The following is a 21,448-nucleotide window of genomic DNA, read 5'->3' as shown; positions in this document are numbered from 1 at the left end:
CCCCCCCCCCCCTCAAGTCGGGTAAAGTATCTGGTTTCCTGTCGTGTTAAAACACTAGTGTCGCAACAGTATTGATTCAATGCACAACAACCACGATATAGTTGACAAGAGAGACTGAGGTTGGATATAACAAGATGATATATTAAATTTATCTATAATATATATCTATCTAGAACTAGATATTAAGGCGTGTTCAGAGCTGTCACATGGCAGTGTATAAACTAGAAAAAAAAATATAATATTGTATCCCGTAGTATCCAGTCAACACCACCGCTACCCTGCCTTCACTAGCTATACTTAATCCTCAGAAGCAACTCACAGTACGCATGCGCGTAATATTTCGGGACACGCGCCTTAGATCATCCTCCAAAAGCCGTATAACCTGACCCCCCCCCCCTTCTACTTCCTCTGTCTTGTTAGACAATAAACATTAATAGGAAGAGAACAGAAAATCAAATAATTTCTCAAAAATGTCATTAAAAAATAAACAAATAAAATATAATTAACGTACTGTGCACCAACACGACACGTAACTTAATTTCGATCGTTTTCAATCGTTTCTTTTTTTAGTTTAAAATATCAAATGATATTTTCGAACCAGAGATATTTTTTGATTGGTTTGTTTAAAAAAAATGACTAATAGAATCGTCTATAAACAGCTTTGCACTTAAAAATCACAGTAACTTTGGCAATCTATTGGCAAAGTAACCAGCTTTAATATCAATAGTTCAAAAGATAAAAAGCAGCAACAAAATCGTAAAAGGCTCAGTTATTAACATTTTGTATTTTTTGATACTTTTTTATTTCCTTTGCTTTAAAACTATGTTTTTTATCCAAAAAAATGTATTTCATGGTAAACATTGTCAAGTTATCTGCTCTCAGGGTTTTACAAGGTTTAGAATATAAATAGAATTATTTTGAAAATTAATTTTATCATGCTCAATACTAGTTGCTAAAAGTACATCATAAGCCAAATACTTGAATTTTCAAGTAACTATATCTGAAGAAATATTTAACCTATCAAAAACCAAAAAGTCTTAAAAAAGTGTATAATTGGGATGTTTTTAAGGGGGGTCTCGAGCTTGCAAATTTGATTTGAAGTTCAAATTAACGAGTTATTTTCAGAAAAATTTTTTATTTTCTATTTTGCACTTCAATATAACTGTAAATGCTGGTGGCCCCAAACTATGATTCTCTAATTCCTTTATCTGTGAAACCCAAAATCATAGACCTACTGTGAGATCAAATAATCTAAGCTTGAAATATCAAAACCACACTTGCCTGGTTCCAAAAGTATAGGGATGAGAAAATTTGAGATATATTTTACTAAAGATTTTTGCTCTAGATATGGGACCACATGCCCATTTCTAACACTCAGTGAACTAGAAATGGCCCAAAACATGCTTTAGAACTAATATCCCCTGACATTAAGTGAAAAAATACGGCCGCTTGTATACCAACATTTAAAGGTTGTGCTATCATAACTTTTACATGATTAGCTTAGAAACAAACTGCTAGATTTAGATTTAAAACAAACAAAAAAGCAATATTAAATCTAGGTTTGGCAATATTGTTGGCAATTAACTTTGCTATAAAAAGGCCTGGCAAAGCAGTATTTTCTTACCTTTTATTATTTTCAAGGTAGATAGACAATAAAATATTTATTGTTTACATTTAATCTATTGAGCTTAACACTTTGAAGACTGTTCTCTATCTATCTGTATATCCATCTTTCTATTTGTCTATCTGTCTGTCTATCTGTTTGTCAATCTGTCTGTCAATCTGTCTATCAATCTGTCTATCAATCTGTCTGTCAATCTGTCTGTCAATCTGTCTGTCAATCTGTCTGTCAATCTGTCTGTCAATCTGTCTGTCAATATGTAGATCAATCTGTAGATCAATCTGTAGATCAATCTGTAGATCAATCTGTNTTATATCTGTAACCCCCAGGTTTATATCTGTAACCCCCAGGTTTATATCTGTAACCCCCAGGTTTATATCTGTAACCCCCAGGTTTATATCTGTAACCCCCAGGTTTATATCTGTAACCCCCAGGTTTATATCTGTAACCCCCAGGTTTATATCTGTAACCCCCAGGTTTATATCTGTAACCCCCAGGTTTATATCTGTAACCCCCAGGTTTATATCTGTAACCCCCAGGTTTATATCTGTAACCCCCAGGTTTATATCTGTAACCCCCAGGTTTATATCTGTAACCCCCAGGTTTATATCTGTAACCCCCAGGTTTATATCTGTAACCCCCAGGTTTATACGAAAGAAAACATATAAAGTCAAAACACTTCAAAGGAATACAACGAAAAGGTTAAACTCTCATGTTTCTGAGAAATTTTGAATATTCCAAAATTCCGGAAAGGGGGTCGAAAATTCGTGTGAAGCGAGAAAAAAATGGTTAAATAGTTGGTGATAAAACTAATAGGAGGGGGCCAGGGGGGGGTCTAAAAATTGTTCTCAAGGACAAACCCAAAAAAATTGTTCCCAACCCCTGGGCCGTTTTTCCAAAAAAGGCCTAAAAACCACAACTGAACTCTGGAATTAAAACATGTGTTTTGTGTATGGTCCACAAACAATGGTGGTCTGAATATTACAATTAAACAAGAGTGGTTACTGGTTAAGCGTGGGTAAGAAAGCATTTGAAAACTCTTTGAAAGCAAGAACTGACAGGTTTAAACTTGTATAGAAGTACGACGACAACTAAACTTATTTTAAATATATGATGGTGTATTTATCATATAGCGTTGTTCTTAAATTCATCACTCGACCCCCTAGCCTGGGTAATTTTCTAGAGAGCGATTTTTGGACCCCCCCCCATGACCCAGAAATTGTCTTAAACAAACCTAAACCTAAATATGTGGTCATGTAAAAAATTGATAGGAGGGGGGGGGGAGGGGGGTCCCAAAAATCGTATAAAAGGACGGACCCAATTTAAATATCACACAAATTATTGTAACTTATTGTAAATATTAGGAGTATAACAAATAATTGAACCATTTCCAAGTCATTATTCTTCAAGTTATAGATGTAATATTACACCTTTATTTCGTTTTATGCTTTTTAACTTTAAGAGTTTTCACTTTCAGTTTATCCTAATATTTACCACAAGGCCTTGTAATCACAGTTTTCTTTCACCTTCTGTTCGTCACTAACAAACTATAAACACTTTACAGTACTGACAGCTTCTGCTGAGCCGGAGCCTGTGTGACTGACGTCACGGGCCCGTCCCAACTGGGCCAACTAGTTAGTCACACAATACCAGTGGTAGTGAATCATCCATCCTGATTGGTTAAACATTTCGAAATACTCTCTTCTCATTGGTGAGACACAGAAAGAGGTTTAAAGGGCGGTTGAGTCTAATAAATGACGCAATTTTTAACGGTCATTTTTAAATCTCAAAAATAAAGTTAATAAGAAAAAATCTACTGCTGTCTCAAGAGTCAACTGCAGTCTGCAAACTGTCTCTATATTAGAGTTAACATTTAATCATCATGATTCTGAGAAAACAATTTTAAAAGAAATTGTAAATTTTTTACCCATCTCGCCGACTATTCTGCACTCGCATGCAGTTCAATTGTTACAGCTCCAGGCGCGCAACTGCAGGGTGTCCCACCAGTGGCGTAGATAGGGGGGGGGGGGCAGTATAGTCGCTCCCCCGGGAGTTTCTTTTGGAGCTCCGCTAATACACGTACCTCTTTTGGTCTTGGAGCTCCGTTACTATAACTCCTCTTTTGAAACTCCGTTAGTATACTCCTTTTGGAGCTCGTTACTTATACTCCTCTTTAATATAGGGTTAGTTTAGTGCACCTATGCTACACCTTTTCTAAAGCACTGTTGCTAAACCCCATTGGAGCCGTCCAATTGAATTAATTATTAGATATTCCTTTAAATTGAATTGAGGTAATTAACATATGCAAACATTAAATAAATGTATTTAATAAATGTCTTTACTATAAGTATAAACATGCATGTGATCTATGGGATATCTTAATATATGACTTTGAGTAGGGACGTATTATACATATTTTCAATCTGCTGAATTTGTCCTTATGTACCGCTTAATGCTGAATTTACTTTAGATTAAAAACACCAGCTATTCGTCAGTTATTTACGATTTTTTAATTTAAATTATGTCCTATGCAAAACAATTGTGATTAATTTTTGTAAACAACTTGTTATATAAATTGAATAGACCCATAAAGATTTGAATAATAATAATACTATATTTTCGATCAGAAATCTTCTATTATGGATTATGGACAGACGAAATAAAGTCAAGTACTGCCAGGAAATACAATACATGGTCGGTTGTGTACATCACTATATGTTTACATATCTAACACTGTACACTTGTATATGAGTGATTGTATTTTTAAGGGAGATTTTATGGAATTCACCAATTTTTAGATTTTCTTTCTTTATTTCACAGCAAACATTTGACAATTATCAAATTTGTAGGTTTTCAATTTATTAGCAAAAATATTAACTTATTAAGTTTCTAGGGCATGCCTTTAGCTTAAAGCATTCTTATTTCAAACATTTTTTTTTCATCTCTTAAACTCTTTATTGTAAACATGACAGTGTATGCAGGGTTACCCACAAAAGAAAGATAAAACAATGATGACGACCTGGAGCTCTTAACTTTAAACAGGCTGGGGGGGGGGGACGTTTGGCTTCCCCCTCTAGTTTTTTGACTAATTTTTTCACTTTTCATAAATAGAAATTTAAAGGATTTTTTTTGTAATTTTTTCATGCATAAGGTAGGGTGCAGGGCGATAAAAAACCGGAGTATGTAAACAAAATCTAAAATAGGCCATAACTTTTTTTATGACTAAAGCTACAGATCTGAAAACTATATTATTGAAAAGCCCTTGAAAAATGGGTGTTAAAACACGTGTCACACTTTGATATTTGTTTTAAACAAAAAAAATATTTTTAACATTTTTTCGACCTTTTTGCATAAAAGTTGTCGATCTAATTTTATTTCAATGAGCTGGCCTTGAAAAGTTTGGCTATGAACATGCATTTAAACCCTATACCTATTCGCTAAGGCCTTTTTCTGAGAGGGGGGGGGCGTGGGAAGTGGGAAGCCCCACTCGTCTATACATAGATTCAGACCCCCCAGCCTTTATACAAAAAGAATTGTTTTTGCACTTTTTCGCAATGCAATATTTAGTCCTACTTTTAATAAAATAAACAAACAACTGAACTTGAATGCACTGCAGTATACAATCCTGTGTTTACAATCCATATTAAGTGTCTATCTAATTATCAATACTAATATTCAAATATATATAACATAAAACCACCCCTTAGAAATACGATCACTCTATATACAAGTGTACAGTGTTAGATACGTTAACATAACGTGATGTATACAACCGACCACTCTATTAATTAATTGATAGGGAGGTCGGAATTATGTACATCTGACCTAAGCTCACCTCTTCGTTTTATTACTCTAGCTATGAGGCCTACGATTAAGGGACTATATAGTGGAAAAATATGACTAGAAAACGAGTTTCAAAAAACTGTTGTAGACTGGGGGACTTTATATCATATACAGCTGTCCCACATATATTAGACCGAGAACGGGTCTGAATTACGATTTTCGGGACTAATCAGAAAATTTTATTAGAATTAATCATTTTGAAAAATAACATAAGGCTTATATTAGAATTTTCTTGCGGAAAATAATAAGTTTTTCGAGTATTAAGGATTTATTTTGTTGTTAAAGATTAGAGATAATCTAATATGATATGGGACGCTCTGTACTATACTATAGATTTTATAATGGTATGATTGGTAATTATGTATTGTCCAAATTAATATAGATTTTAAGCTTTATTTTTTTCCTAATACGGGATTTATGAGGGGATGCACATCAACCGTTAGGGGGGTGCACAAAAAAAGATTTCGGCGCACTATAAAAGTGCACCCCCTAGGCTAAACCTCTACTACGCCCGGCTGTTTTTCGACAGAAAGAAAAACCGAAGGCGACGATTATTCCGCTGTTTTCTGGTTAACTCTTTATATAATACCTCTGCTGGAGCCAATTCTATTAAAACACCTCGCTATACAAGCTGCCTACGCCCAGGACTCCAGGCACTGCAGTGCACATTGTGTCGCGTAATTCTGCTAAAAGGTTGAAAACCATAATAAAATACGAAACAAAGAATAAAAGCAAGGTCTAGCCCTGAACCATCTCATTCATTCACATTCACACACAAAGATATTGATCTTAGTTTATACTGCTTGTTTAAACCTGATTCAAGGTCATTCGTGGTCTATGGGGGGGATGGGTTTTCTAAAAAAATGAGACATGTGCATACTGAAATTGTATGTCAAGGTTTAAAAAATTCTAAAGAATGAGTCACAATGAAATTTTGATACATCTTCCACGTAATTTTGTGCCTTGTATAAAACGGTGTCGTTACACTGGGGGTTAGGCTCTCCGCCCTCCCCCGCCCCCGCCTCCTCACAAAACTTCTCAGTTGAGGGCCTGGTTGAAGGGGCGGATAGGATTTAAGTGAGGGGGTGCTAGATGGATATTTTTCTTGTTTTACACAAGGTTTTCTTTCCCTTAAGTGCTATTGAGAAGCTATTCTGAAGTCCCAGGGGGGTGCGAAGGTTTTGCCGCCCCCCCCCCCCNAACACTGTAAACTACAATATATAGGACAGACAACAAGATCTTTAGATGAAAGAGTGAGAGAACATATTGGTTACATTAGAAATCTCCATACAAACCAGCCTACAGGAGAACATTTTAACCTTCCTGGACATGAACTCTACCATCTAAAAGTTAGTGTACTTTGGAAGGGTTGGGACCTCGGAAGAAGTTTACTTGAAGTACGAGAATCTAAATACATTAGAGATTTTATGACTGAACTCAGAGGAATGAACAGAAAAAAAAAGTTTTTATTTAATTGTAAACTTTTATTCAGTATCTTTTTTAAAAAAGAGTATTGTTTATGTCCAATTCTTTAAAAGGTTTAAATACAGCTCCTTAAACAAGCCGTCCCCCCCTCCCCCTGATATACGCAAAAGTTTGTTAATTAGTTCGACCCCCACCACCACTCTATACACATACATCTAAACAGTTTGTTTTTAACCTTTGTGACAGAAACAATCTCAAGGAATAATAATTGTCTTAAAACATTTTTTTTTAAAGTGAATATTTGCAAATTATCTTTTTTCCATCTCATAATCTGAGTTCGTTTCCCTTATGTCCATTTGACAGCACAAATTTTTATTTTGAATAATCTTTTTTGTTTGTTTATTTTCTTGTGATTTTTAACAAAAAAAAATTTTTATCGATTTTAATGGTAATTATATCGTTAGAACTGACAACGGTCAACCCAGACCGAAATATATTTTCAATAAATGTGGAACTAACATCTACTTTTTTTACTCTACAGAGGTTTAGTTCATCACCATCACCGAATTTTAAATGTCTAGTAGTTACAGCTTTATATTATCCTGAAAGATAATAATTTATTTCAATACAAACGGTATTTTAAACTTTTTTGTCTTTTCTTAGCACTGGGTTTTCTTGGAATTGATGGTGGAATGAGCGCCATGAATTCCTAAAAATATTGCAAGAAAATCAAAGGGGAAAATAATTAAATAAAACATGTTAAACAGTTAAACGAACCATGCAAATTATGAAATCTATTGCTTCAAACCACAGAATCAAATTCTCTCACGTATTTATTTTAACACAAATATGAACAAAGAATTCACGGTTTGTTTATCTCTCCCCTTCAATTCATCCTAGGGCTAGGATTGGACTTTTTTGTCTAATTTGATTTGGAATAATTCGAAAATGTGTTTTAATGAAAATCTTGAATAAATAAATTCTGAAAAATAATTTATGATTGACATTATAGGATATATGGATGGAATAGATATTTAACTCAAATTTAAAAAACTAGACATTTTCTAGTGACAATTTTAATTTTTAACTACCTTTCATTTTTCAAGTCTCCATTTTTTCTTTCCTTTTCATAAACAAAAATTTCGTAGATTTTTCTGTTTACAAGTATCCAAAAATTTTAAAAAGTCGTATTTTTTCTGTAGCGTAAGTTTTGAAGCTTGCATAAATCTTCCCTTGGGTGATATTTGTTAGAATTAATAAATGTGCCTGTTCGGTTCAACCATTTTTATGTTTATTGGATACAAACTAACAAACCAACACCCAACCCATGACAAGCATAATATACCTTTAAAGATAAATATATTGGGGAAATTTGAAAACCGTATAAAACACAGTATATTATAATATATATATACACTATATAGAGCGCAGCATTGTGTGAAATATGATGCCGTATAATAATATTTATGTGTCAATCAAATTAATCACAGCATTTTTATGTAATTGTTAGATAAAATAAAATTTAATAGCATTCTTTATTGATGCGTGGAAAATGAAACCATACCTTCATGTTTCACAACATAGCGGTGTATAAATGAATGAATTACTATAAAATATTAATTCTATTCATTTGAACTGCCTACCGCCGCGCCTTCCTTGATCTTTAACTTTGAATCAGTGGTTCAAATTTAAACCGTCAGTAGCAATTTAAGCGACATAGCTCAAATTAATTAAATTCGGCCCAGGAAAAATTTTAAATTTTACCTTTTTTTGTATTACATTCCTTCATACGTAAAACGTGTTTTCAAATTTACTACTGGAGTTACCGATATGATATACCAGTAAATGTCGAGGGAGGGGGTGCAGAGGCGCCATGAGCACTCAAAAATGACCTCCGAGTCTCCATATTTGCAGAATGACTTCCAGGCCCAGCAAAACCGCCTCTGTGCCTCTCGCTACGTGAGCCTCCACCATTCTGTCTCCACGCCCCGCATCTTGGTCTCCAATAAAAAATATTTGGCTTTTACATCCACCAAAAACCTTTTTTTTCGAAAAATCTCAACATGATAAAATAGATTATAATGATACATGTATTTTTTGTTTATCTAAATTTCACAAATTCCTTCAATTGTAAAGAACTATTACAGTTTTGTATAAAGATAGCAAATTTTATATTATTTCACAATGGTTTCATGTACTAATCAAACGATTTCAGCAGCAATTCACAAAACACAATAGTTTCTGTGAAATTCTTAAATTTGTGCTTTTATTGTATATGCTTCAGAAAACACTAGCTACTTTTTTAAGTTGAAGAAATTTTTTTTAAATAGTCTAAATATCTATAACATGCTATACTAACAGGACTCTATACTCTATGCCTAAAAGGGACTATAAAACCAAAAAGAACCACCAAGCGTTATGTTAATCTAAATATTAGAACAATTATACACACAAAAACAAAACAAATTGTTCGAATTTTCAACCCTAAATATAACGCATTCACGAAGCAATATATACGTTGTATTCTCATTTTTTCTTTCTAACAAGTTAAATAAAAGAATTATATCATGACAGAATAGCAACAAAAAAAGGTTATATAATTGTTTTATTTGTTTAAATATTACAATTTTACAAATAAATATGTACGTTGAAACAAATTCTACAAAAATAATATCACAGAAATTTATTTTAATAATATTTAATACTAGCTTGGGAACCCAGCGCTGCCCAGGTAACTAAAAGTTACTCCCGCCAATTACCCGCACTTAAACATTCTCGTGGGTTTCCCGAGTTCCTCAATCAAAATTTGAGGCAAAACGGTCAAGGGGTTCCCTAGTTATGATATATACAGGGTGTCCCACGAAACATGACAATAGCAAGACGACTTGAAAGTCGTCTTTGATATTTGAATTTATTTTTGACATTTAGTCTTCTATCTACTTTAACATGTGTGATTCTTGAACCAATTATCACACAATTCTCCTAGCCCTGACATTTCCAAAAAGTGGTCTGCGTTTTTTGTGCTTTCAATATTACCGGAGATATAAATCTCTCTCCTCTGTTTATAGTATACCCTTGTATTATATTGATCTGCTGCAGAGCTAATCTAACTCTCTCCTCTGTTTCTCTTCCCTCGACTATAAGTCTCGTCTTGTTACTCAAAAACCTCCTAAATAAATTCAACCTGTTATAAATATTAAGGTTGCGATTTTTAAAAAATGTTAAGAAAAAAGTGTAGAAGAATTTCATTTTGGCAACAGATTTAAAGAATATATTCTCTAATGGTGTGCAGTGTGCACGGTAACCCTTAATTGATATTGAATACGACCATCTTTGCATTCAAGTTTAAGTTGTATGCCTGGATCGCTCAGTGTTTAAACCTGAATTGTATAGGACACGCCGATCCAAATAACATTCTTAAAGGACTGTGTTCTAACTTTCATGGTTGACTTGTCGTCAATGTTTACAGTTTATTCCCCTAAGAACTGAAAACTTGTGACTACCATGCTTCTCCACAGCAAATAAAAGCAAAATAAAAATGTCCGAAAGTTTTCGCTTTCCCGAGTGTTAAACTTGTAATTAACCCCATGGTAACTCAGGTTTGATTTTAGGATTAGATAAATTCTATGACTTTAAAATGATGAAACGAAACTGGAACGATTTTATTCTAATTCAGCCCGGACATGCTCAGCTTCAGTTAAAGCGTGACCCAAATAATGTATTAGAAAAAGTATCTAACTTAACTACCCTTTAGAGACTTTTATGGTTCCTGGTTTACAGAGTATATTTGTTTTCCCGCGGAAGCTTCAGGTCCTTTGTGATATTTGTGCCTCGATATTTAAATGTTCCCCTTCAGTATATTCTTAAATCCGCCCTTGTCATAAATATATATTAAATAGAATATATTGAATATCCGAGCTGGACCAAACTTTGAGTTCCTAGTTTGGACCGTACAATTACTAAGGCGGCAGACCTGTGTGATTCGATATTATTCGATTTTAGAATTTGGAAAACTTCGTACCAATGCTTCATTTGAATCTTCCAGAAGAATGAATTCTAGAATTTGGTGAATGATTGCAACCTGTAATTCATTTCATCTCTCAAGTTCATTTGTGATTGCCTAAAAATAGAGTCGTTTTATTATTTACATATTGACCATGAACATTTTACTTATTTCGTGTGATTTCTTCAATAAATGGACAAGAAACTTGCTTCAACTGTAATAAATGCTCTAATCTAAACATCTGTCCAACATGATGTCGCTAAATTCTGCGAGAACAAATAGTCAATGAATGATAGAAATATGAAAAACAGATTGCAAAAACATATTAATTAAAAAGGTATGCACTTTCTTTAAAAATCAAGTTTTGTTTCCGAATTTACCAAAATGTTGAAAAAACGTTAAAAAATCAAATTTTCCTTTTTCTTAAACAATTTTTTAATAAATAAAAATAATGTTCACAAGAAACTAGAATATCCGCTTCATTATTCTATAAATTGTTAATTTATTTTTATTGAAAAACTTGGAAACTGATTTTCAGAAAAATTTGTTATTGGATTCCTTACAGGTTTCAAGATTCTTTCTTCTTCCTTCTCAAATTAGAGTAATTTTTTAGGGAAAGGTTTTTATATTTTCAGTTAAGGACAGATTTATGAATTTCCTCATTTTCAATCTTAAATTATTTTCTTGCTGTTTTAATGTTTACAGTCCTCTGTTTAGAGTATACCCTTGTATTATATTGATCTGCTGCAGAGCTAATCTAACCCTCTCCTCTGTTTATAGTATACCCTTGTATTATATTGATCTGCTGCAGAGCTAATCTAACTCTCTCCTCTGTTTCTCTTCCCTCGACTATAAGTCTCGTCTTGTTACTCAAAAACCTCCTAAATAAATTCAACCTGTTATAAATATTAAGGTTGCGATTTTTAAAAAATGTTAAGAAAAAAGTGTAGAAGAATTTCATTTTGGCAACAGATTTAAAGAATATATTCTCTAATGGTGTGCAGTGTGCACGGTAACCCTTAATTGATATTGAATACGACCATCTTTGCATTCAAGTTTAAGTTGTATGCCTGGATCGCTCAGTGTTTAAACCTGAATTGTATAGGACACGCCGATCCAAATAACATTCTTAAAGGACTGTGTTCTAACTTTCATGGTTGACTTGTCGTCAATGTTTACAGTTTATTCCCCTAAGAACTGAAAACTTGTGACTACCATGCTTCTCCACAGCAAATAAAAGCAAAATAAAAATGTCCGAAAGTTTTCGCTTTCCCGAGTGTTAAACTTGTAATTAACCCCATGGTAACTCAGGTTTGATTTTAGGATTAGATAAATTCTATGACTTTAAAATGATGAAACGAAACTGGAACGATTTTATTCTAATTCAGCCCGGACATGCTCAGCTTCAGTTAAAGCGTGACCCAAATAATGTATTAGAAAAAGTATCTAACTTAACTACCCTTTAGAGACTTTTATGGTTCCTGGTTTACAGAGTATATTTGTTTTCCCGCGGAAGCTTCAGGTCCTTTGTGATATTTGTGCCTCGATATTTAAATGTTCCCCTTCAGTATATTCTTAAATCCGCCCTTGTCATAAATATATATTAAATAGAATATATCTATATATTACCTATATTTAACAATATATTAGATAGAATATATCTATATATTACCTATATTTAACAATATATTAAATAGAATATATCTATATATTACCTAATTTAACAATATATTAAATAGAATATATCTATATATTACCTATATTTAACAATATCAGCAGACTGAAGATATTTTTCCACTAGTTGACAAACTTCGGATGCTCTTCTTTCAACAAAACTTTCTAAATGCCGCGCATCCTTCAAAATTAAAAAATGTGAAACCAAAAACTCTAATTTTTGATTTTTTAATCTTCAAATTTTTTTAATCTATACATATATTTTCTAAGATAGATTGTGCTAGATCAAATCGCCGAAGTTAAAAAAGGAAGGGTTTTCACAAACAAGGTGCCAATTAATATGACTGTAATTTAAAGTGACCTTCAATTCGTAATATGGAATGTCGGATTCACAACAGTGAACACTGCACAGTGTACACACACTTCATGCTAGTGTACACTTGCGAGGTTTCTCGGCATGTAATTTTTGTAATTTTTTAAGAAGTATATATCTAAATCTAGGGTGTAAATCGCACATGTTACTTTATAAATGGAGGGTTACTTGAAATTACGTTCCCAGTACCTTTATTTCAAATATCATATTACTGTTTCGAAACATATTTGATTTCTTATTTATTTAAAATTAAATTTTTTCAAAAACCTCAATTTGTTGAAGTATTTTCTCCTTCTTCCTTGATATAATACTAATATCAGCTTCAACACAATAGTAGAGATTATTCTCTAACCGCGCCAGACAACCTAGGAATTCTTTACTTAATCGATGAAAAAAGACCGAACTTTTTAGAATTGAAAAAAGCTAAGTCAATTTTACCCTGCAGGCGCCTGGGGGCTAGGCTAGCGTGCACCTGCAGGCGCCTGGGGGCTAGGCTAGCGTGCACCTGCAGGCCCCTGGGGGCTAGGCTAGCGTGCACATGCAGGTCCCTGGGGGCTAGGCTAGCGTGCACCTACAGGCCCCTGGGGGCTAGGCTAGCGTGCACCTGCAGGCCCCTGGGGGCTAGGCTAGCGTGCACATGCAGGTCCCTGGGGGCTAGGCTAGCGTGCACCTACAGGCCCCTGTGGGCTAGGCTAGCGTGCACATGCAGGTCCCTGCGGGCTAGGCTAGCGTGCACATGCAGGTCCCTGTGGGCTAGGCTAGCGTGCACCTGCAGGCCCCTGGGGGCTAGGCTAGCGTGCACATGCAGGTCCCTGCGGGCTAGGCTAGCGTGCACATGCAGGTCCCTGTGGGCTAGGTTAGCGTGCACCTGCAGGCCCCTGGGGGATAGGCTAGCGTAATAAGATTTATAAAAAAAAAACAATTTATTTCAAATAAGTAATTAAAAACTTTTCAAACAATAATTGATGTTCATAAATATTCATAAAAGTCCCTTATTTACACAAGACTCTGATTTTTTTTACGAAAATTATCGAATTCTTTTAGCGGTAAAAAGTCTTTTTTTATGTTCCTAATTCCAAAAAAATTGTAATATGTATTTTGTAAAGGGGAAAAACGTAGTTCTTTTGTTTAAATCAACTGAAGACAAAAATTAATTTGAGATGCAAAGACGACATTAAGACGTTCATTACTCCTTTATATGATATACAGGGTGTCCCAATAAACATGAGAACTAAGAGACGGCTTGAAAGTTGTCTTTGATTTCTGATATTAAATGCAAGGCAAAGAAATTATAAAAACGAGGCTGTACGTCTTATGAGTTTTTCATAAAGCGGTCAAGTAAATAAATTGAAATTTTTACAAATTTTGAAATTGTTCAACCCCCCCCCCCCCCAAGCCCATCTAAATTGTAAATTGAATAAAATATTTGTAAAGGCAGAATCTAAATATTTTAACACACTGTTTCCATTGTTCAAACTTCAATGTCCATTCATTTACTGTAAAAATTAGTTGCAACTTTCTGCATACTTTCTGTTAAAGTGCACAATAATAAAATAAACAACTTTAAACATAAAGTTGAAAAATGAAGCTTCTGTTTTAAACTTCAAAAAGTACATTTCAGTTTTGTCAAACTGCACATTTCACACTTTTAAATATTTTTCCGTCTTTTCAGTTAAGTTGAACTGTTTAAGGTTGACATGTCAACTTGGGGAAATTGTAAAAAGCAGAGGGAAACCGGTAACCCGATCTTTTCTTTACAGAGAAACTATTCATGAGATTTTAAGCTTGAACGAGGGGGATGAACTAAGTTGAATATTTTGCAATTCATTTAGGAATTCCGGAATCTCATTTAAGAATATAAATTTTCAGAGGTAATTTTTAAAGTAATTTTATCTATTAATTGAAGTTGGCACAATTTAGAGGATATGTGAGTAGCTGAGGCAAAGTGGATGAAAAATTGACTTTTCCTCATTATAAATACGCTATGTTAAAGGTACATTACAACCTTTTTCAATTATTAATCAAATGCTGGCTTGCTAAATATCTTTACTTTACAAATTTTGTCGGACCAATTCACGTAAATTATTAAAATGTTAAATGTATAATTTTTTTAAATCTTTTATTTTAGAAAAGTATACTTTGAACGAAAAATGTCTTTTTTATTTACAAAAATATTAAACACTTCAAAAAATACTCTGAAATGTAGAACAGTTTATTTTTTCTAAAACTTTAAATTGACAGACTGTGTCTTCATTATTTACTGATTGTTAAAAAAAAAGACAGAAAAAAGATTATATTAGTCTGTCTATCTATCTATGATATTATCGTTTTAATACAAAAATTATAAAATTTTTAATGATATAAAACCAAATTGTGTAAATCCATAGAGCTTCATTTTCTGTGACACGTGTGTGCGTCCTTTTATCCTCAATAATATGAAGTGTGACGCACAAAAGAATTGAGTCTTTTCCAACAACTCTGATTTTTTAACCCCGTATCTTTGCAACCTGATGTCGAAGACCATAGATATTTCAAACTATGCATCCTGTTAGATCAAATAATCTTACTTTGAAATACCATAGGTTTACACCATCAAGTTGCAAAGATAAAGGGATCAAAAAATTTGAGTTTGTGTCAAAGACTCAATTTCTTTGATGCATTATTTAAAATATATAGATATTTATTAAGTGCTAACATTTTGCACAAAGAAAGGGCATAAGGACGTAAATGTTTACAATTTAGGTAATATAAAATATAAAATATAAAATGAAAGAAGTTAAATAAAAAAATAAAATACGTGGCACGATATGTCGTCCTTGTATTCTTGTTTACAGTTTACGTACTTTATATGTTTAACCTTTTAATCTTATATTTCTAGTTTTGATGTAAATTCTAAATTACCTGAGAGGATAAGCATCAGTTTAGTTATTCTATCAATATCTTGAACTAAACTACAAAACTTTATACTCTCACTAGTCCTCGCCAATCCTTGCAACTAGATATATATTCATTAATCATTATTCATCTATATATATATATCACTGTGGTCGGTCTTGCCAGACTACATTTGCTGCATAAAACGTGCTGGGTTGACTTTCACTTGGTAGCCCAGACAGGACAGTACGACTGAATGTATATACAGTACATGTTGTACCGGCTCGGATCATGCAACGATTGGAGCAATGTGATTTATATATATTCAGGTAATATCTATTTTTTGTTTGGTAATTACGGATATCATAATATTCTTAAATTTATGTTTTTTTGTACCTTATATTCAATGTCTTGTCTTATTTCTTCATTTTCCTACAAATTCTAATTTCAAGCTTTCCCGGAACTTTTACAACAGTGAAAAGCAAGAAAATGACCAACATTTTACACATTCAGAAGAAGACTGAAGTAAGAAAGTTTTACAGAAAATAAAAAAGATAATTCACAAAATGTTTGAAATTTTCCTTAATTTCTCTGTCGATTTCAAGTTTTCTACATCGCCAGAAATCAACACGTCGCCATATTGCCGCCAAAAGTTCCTTTTTCTAAAAAAAACCCAGTAAATTGAATAGTTTTAAAATGAAAATTTTACATGCGTTATATTTTTTTCTGTTTTACCTTTTTATTCTTATTCCGACAATTTGAACTGCTCTCGGTATTTTTATTCGAACATTTCAATCTCAAGGGAGTGGAAAGGTTTATTTTTGAAGCAGGATTAATCTCCTCCAGTTTAGTTTCTTGAAGATGAGCTTGAGAATTATCTTGGAAAACATCAAACAGGGTTTCATTACTTGAACCTTAACAATGAATGATACAGAGCTCTCCAAAATAATTTGGATTATAATTTCTTAATTTCTGTTTACCCAAGGACGAATATTGACCATGAACAAAGATCCAGACAGCCAATACTTTTCCATAAATCCAAATACCATGGGCCGGGGTGTATACTAGACCGGCAAGTACCAGTTTATGTACATTGTACATATAAACTTTACCATTACAGATAGACCGGCCCAAGGTACTAATGCAAGGAAAGATAATTGCGGTCGCGTATACTCTGCTTACATATTGGAACCAGTTCTCTTTGGGCGGAATTTGTAAACAAGAATATATGCATCAGTGTTCGTCTAGTATCCGAGGAGGATCTTGTATCCGATATCAGCTCGGATCCTGTACTTCTGTGCTAACATTACATACCCACCAAGGTTTAATATTGAATCTTCACCTTTCACACATGAAAAAATTATTTTATTAATATTCATTTTTGATTTTCTTTGTCTCACGCAGGTTTAACAGTTCAATCCTTATAGACCAGCAAACTGTGCTGATCCCAATTTGACCAATTTAACATTTGTTTTTCTTTTTTTATGCTTTTTTTTGTCGGTGAATGCTATTTAAACAAAAAGTATTACATGACATCTCTGTAAATTAAAGATTTTTGAATTATTTTTTATTAAAACATGAATGAATGTAAATTGAAGAAACAGAACGCTTCAAGCCCTTGTTAGTTCTGACTCCTGAGTGTTATAAACGTTACGTTACGTAAAAAAAATCGGAATCCAATTCAAAAAGGTAAACATTCACGTTAACAAGTTGTCACATAGAAAAAAAAGACAACATGAGTGTACACTATACGTTATGTACATATGTATATACCATCAGTTTATTCTTGCCGGGGCTTGAACATAATTAAATATAATTAGTTTGGTGTGTAAATTCTACCTTGAATAGTTATTGATGAAGTAGTGGATAGATCCAATGAGGAGGAGGAGGAGGCAAAGCTTAATCTTTTCAACCTTAAAAACAGGTTTAGGATAAACAACGAACAAATCAAGGTTTGATGTAAGTTTACACAAACTTTTTAATTGACGGCTGATTCAACTCATGATTTAAAAGCTTATAAAGGTTAAGTTAGTTAAAACAACTAATATTGGAATTAAAAACTTTAAGAACCCGAACATGATGGTAGACCTCAAATGTGAAATCCATAAAAACTTGTCCGTGTATATCAGACTCGGTAAAAAAATTACTAACAGGGAAGGAAAATAGATGAAAGAACGACGAAACGAGAAAATGTACATCTTATCTTTTATTGTTTATATTTGAATCTGATGGTTAAATGATCTAAATCTTGTTTTTATGAATTTAACCCTTCTTCAGAAATCTAGAAAATGTAAGTAAACAAAAGTAGAAAACTGTTTAACGTTAATTCTGCTATTCAAGGATTTATCAAGATTGAAATGACTTCAAAACACAAAATAAATGGTACACAAAGCATATTTCGTCTCTTTTTCATGTTTATAATTTATTCGACAAAAGTTTTTAAGATTTCTTGATTGATTCTGTAACTTAAGGACACATTTCGATTAATATAAAAAGAATTTATGTGAAACCTAGATAAAAAAGATTAAACTAACCTCTCAGACTCATTTTCAATGTTTTTATCATTAACCCCTATTTTCTCCTCTTTGAGACTTTCAAGGTCTAAACATTAAATTTAATTTTTTTTACAGATATAATAAGCAAAAATTTGATTTGACCTGGATGGATATTATTGAAGTTAATGTTTGATAAATCTGCAGAGGGAACCTTGTTATTCTCATCATCAATCTGCAGTCTTCTTGAACTTCTGTATGCGATCACATCACATTGGATTTGTAATAAATGTTAAAATTTTACAAATATAATTAATCATGACAACTTAATATTTTAAATTTTGATCTTAAATTAAATTGACAAAGTATATTATAGAAATTTTTTGTTTGAGTTAAAAGGAGGTTTCTAACCCTAGGTTTCTGACTCATAGGTTTTGAACTCTAGGTTTCTAACTCTAGGTTTCTAACTCTAGGTTTCTGACTCTAGGTTTCTGACTCATAGGTTTCTAACTCTAGGTTTCTAACTCTAGGTTTCTAACTCTAGGTTTCTAACTCTAGGTTTCTAACCCAAGGTTTCTAACCCAAGGTTTCTGACCCAAGGTTTCTAACTTAAGGTTCTAACTCTAGGTGTCTAACTAAAAAAAGCATCTATTTGTAGAAAGAAGCTTTGAAAACCTCAAACCATCTATTTGAAATCCCTCTGAATTCACCTCTGTCTGTAGAACTCATTAAGCAGCCATATTGCTTGGTTAGAAAAGGATTTTCTAGATTTTGATTAGAAAAGCTTATCGTATATTCTATATCACGACAGGCGGTATCAAATCCAAGATTTGCTGACAAGTTAATCCCAACAGAAGAATCCTCGAATTCACTGGAGTAAACAGATTTTTAACTTTTAAGAGGCTGTCCTTGTAATTTCAAATGATCTTCCATTACAAGAAGGACGTTGTGAATCGGAAATGCCACAAATGAAAATTCACCTAAAGTTACGCCTACAGTATTTAAATATTTAGAAAAAAAGAACATTTTAGAAATCCCATATTATAACAATAATCGATCCAATGTGAAGCTGGTTACCCTGTAACTGTTTGGTCAATCTTCTTGACATCAACTCCTGTTTTAATTTTCCTGACATCAACTCCTGTTTTAACTTTCCTGACGTCAACTCCTGTTTTTATCTTTTTCTTCTCCTGATCAAGAATTTTTATATCTTGATTAGGTTTAACTGAGTCTGGTATCCACAACGGTCTACTAAAATTATTCATTTTAAATGATTGCGTCGCGAAACTTTGAAACTTTGTGGATTAAACCATTACTATCTATGTTCGACCCCATCTGTTAACTTTTTAGAATTCCTGAACTAACCCTTGAACATCTAAAAGTATTTGCCTGGTAGATGTTCTGCAACCGCAGCGTAACTGGAAAGATGTTTTTGGATTGAAGTTTCCTGAACGGATACAAAATAATCAAATTATAAATTTAGAAAATTAAGATTATTCTCACCTTTATCATTCTTGAAGTTGTCAGGGATAACGGTCAAATCCTGGATTTAAGCATGAAAATGAAAATAAAAATGAGAAAAATATCAGAAACGTGAAATTTAAAATTGCTTCACTAGGTGTTGACATTGATGTTTAATGCTTGATTTTTATTGCTAGTTCTTCAACATTTAATTAGTTTTTACAAGAAAAAAGTTGTGAAAAGTTTGTGAAATCCTGTTAAAAACTACACGCTTTCCTGGAAATCTGCAGAGAGTGAGATGTTGTCTCCAATTTTGAGAATTAGGGGTTTTGGAGGACGACAGGGTGGGGTGGGGCTCCGGCTTAATCCTCTGAAAATTAAAACAAAATGCACACTGCCACAATGCACATGTTAAAGAGATTGTAGACCTATTTGAAAATACACATTATATACTATTTTTCAATTTAAATAACAATTAAGCCTATCTTAGCACTCAAAGCACACGGATCTTGTCATCCTGTATTTATTAAACGTGCTGGGTAGACTTTACACTGGGTAGTCTAGACTGTTTGGTACGAGTAAATGCAAATATAGTACAGCTACAATATAGTACCGGTAAATCCTTGTACCGGTTCTCCGGCTAATGTTAATTCAGAAAACCAGATTGGGAATCTCAAAGACGAAGCTTGGTTGTGTTCCTAATCACAAAATATAAGCTATTCTGAGTATTTTAAAATGAGAATTCATAAAATTCTGAAATAAGAAGTGACCTCAGGCGTTGCTGTTCTTCTGTCTGCATTCTTTTCCATTTTCCCAACCTGCAAGTATTATTATTATTATTGTTACCATCTATATAAACAATCTCTTTTTATGCTTTTAATTCATAATATTTATATTTACCTGACTTTTTCTAGATCGAAGATTAGATCTGTATTTGCCGGTTTAGGAGGTAGGGGAGGTGGGGAGGGGGAGAGGGGAGGTGGGGAGGGGGAGAGCGGAGGTAAGGATGGGGAGAGGGGAGGTGTAGGGGGAAGGACTGGGGGTTTATTGCACTGTGAAACCATTCTTATCCTGGAACAATTAAATTGGCTTAATTAACTCTAAACTCTACAGCAATCAAGAAAAGGACGGAAAAATAGATTTTCCTCCAGGACTTTAAATTGATGGATGAAGGATTTTAAAATCAAAATTAAAAACAGAACTAGTGTAGTGTTCTAAGTTGTATTCATCCTTCCCCAGTCTACATACATACTACAGTCGTCGTCGTATATATCAATACAACGAAGACGACTTACAATATCAATTTTTGATTTCTACAATGCTTTCAAACAGCATAGAGCCATGTTTATAAACATGTCATCTAACAGCGTTGTATTAGTTTACTTGTAAATTAAATAAAGCTTGTGAGAAATCAAAACTTAAATAGAAAAGTCGTCTTGAGAATACTTGTACATGTGATTTACTGGACTAGTGTGATGTATGTACACTGTACATTGATTGGAATAATTGTACATGTGATTTACTGAGCCTGAAATTTAAAAGAGTATCGTTGAACGAAACTTCCGAGTTTCCTTTTTGGGGTCTTATTATTTGTGTAGATTTTGATTTAAGAGATTTGATAAAAATGGTAAGATATAAAGGATTAAATAAAATAATATTTCAAAACAAAAATATCGATATCT

At 33.2% G+C, this 21,448-nt stretch overlaps 1 protein-coding gene and 1 long non-coding RNA gene across 6 annotated transcripts; one reads left to right on the top strand and one right to left on the bottom strand.

The window, feature by feature from the left end:
* Positions 1-3,281: 3,281 nt before the first annotated feature.
* Positions 3,282-15,813, top strand: LOC111710772 (uncharacterized). The gene is made up of 3 exons (XR_002767129.1): positions 3,282-3,332; positions 14,860-14,932; positions 15,628-15,813. It is a non-coding gene; the product is annotated as an uncharacterized LOC111710772 (long non-coding RNA).
* On the bottom strand, positions 9,934-20,868 carry LOC111710771 (protein Shroom2). Of its 5 annotated transcripts, none has more exons than XR_002767128.1 (17): positions 20,667-20,862; positions 20,537-20,584; positions 20,043-20,136; positions 19,809-19,848; positions 19,695-19,752; positions 19,383-19,556; positions 18,471-18,559; positions 18,348-18,414; positions 17,653-17,726; positions 16,549-16,727; positions 16,395-16,475; positions 16,210-16,245; positions 15,841-15,934; positions 13,207-13,304; positions 12,650-12,747; positions 11,600-11,773; positions 9,934-10,006 (listed from the first exon to the last, which is right to left on the bottom strand). XR_002767128.1 is itself a non-coding variant. In XM_023484899.1 (17 exons), exons 1-16 carry the CDS (start codon positions 20,828-20,830, stop codon positions 11,650-11,652), a joined length of 1,518 nt encoding a protein of 505 aa, XP_023340667.1. In that variant the 5' UTR covers positions 20,831-20,864; the 3' UTR covers positions 9,934-10,016; positions 11,610-11,649. The 5 variants fall into 5 exon arrangements, 4 of the variants coding, with proteins under 4 accessions (XP_023340667.1, XP_023340666.1, XP_023340665.1 ...); XM_023484899.1 differs by having other exon boundaries at positions 9,934-10,016; positions 11,610-11,773; positions 20,667-20,864; XM_023484898.1 differs by lacking the exon at positions 9,934-10,006 and adding an exon at positions 10,801-11,009 and having other exon boundaries at positions 11,678-11,773; positions 19,383-19,553; positions 20,667-20,868.
* Between the last annotated feature and the right edge of the window lie 580 nt (positions 20,869-21,448).

Source organism: Eurytemora carolleeae, unplaced genomic scaffold (genome assembly GCF_000591075.1).
Source record: "Eurytemora carolleeae unplaced genomic scaffold, Eaff_2.0 scaffold1095, whole genome shotgun sequence".
NCBI lineage: Eukaryota > Metazoa > Arthropoda > Copepoda > Calanoida > Temoridae > Eurytemora > Eurytemora carolleeae.
Note: the sequence above shows the minus strand (reverse complement) of the source record. Positions and strands in the feature narration are given on the sequence as shown.

What these genes read in the sequence shown, in the direction of transcription:
- LOC111710771 (XM_023484897.1), bottom strand. Translation starts at nt 20,830, where the DNA reads ATGGTTTCACAGTGCAATAAACCCCCAGTCCTTCCCCCTACACCTCCC. An exon ending in ATTGAAAATGAGTCTGAGAG is followed by an intron (nt 17,727 to 18,347) that starts GTTAGTTTAATC and finishes CCTGTTTTTAAG; the next exon opens with GTTGAAAAGATTAAGCTTTG. An exon ending in GTCGGAATAAGAATAAAAAG is followed by an intron (nt 16,476 to 16,548) that starts GTAAAACAGAAA and finishes GGTTTTTTTTAG; the next exon opens with AAAAAGGAACTTTTGGCGGC.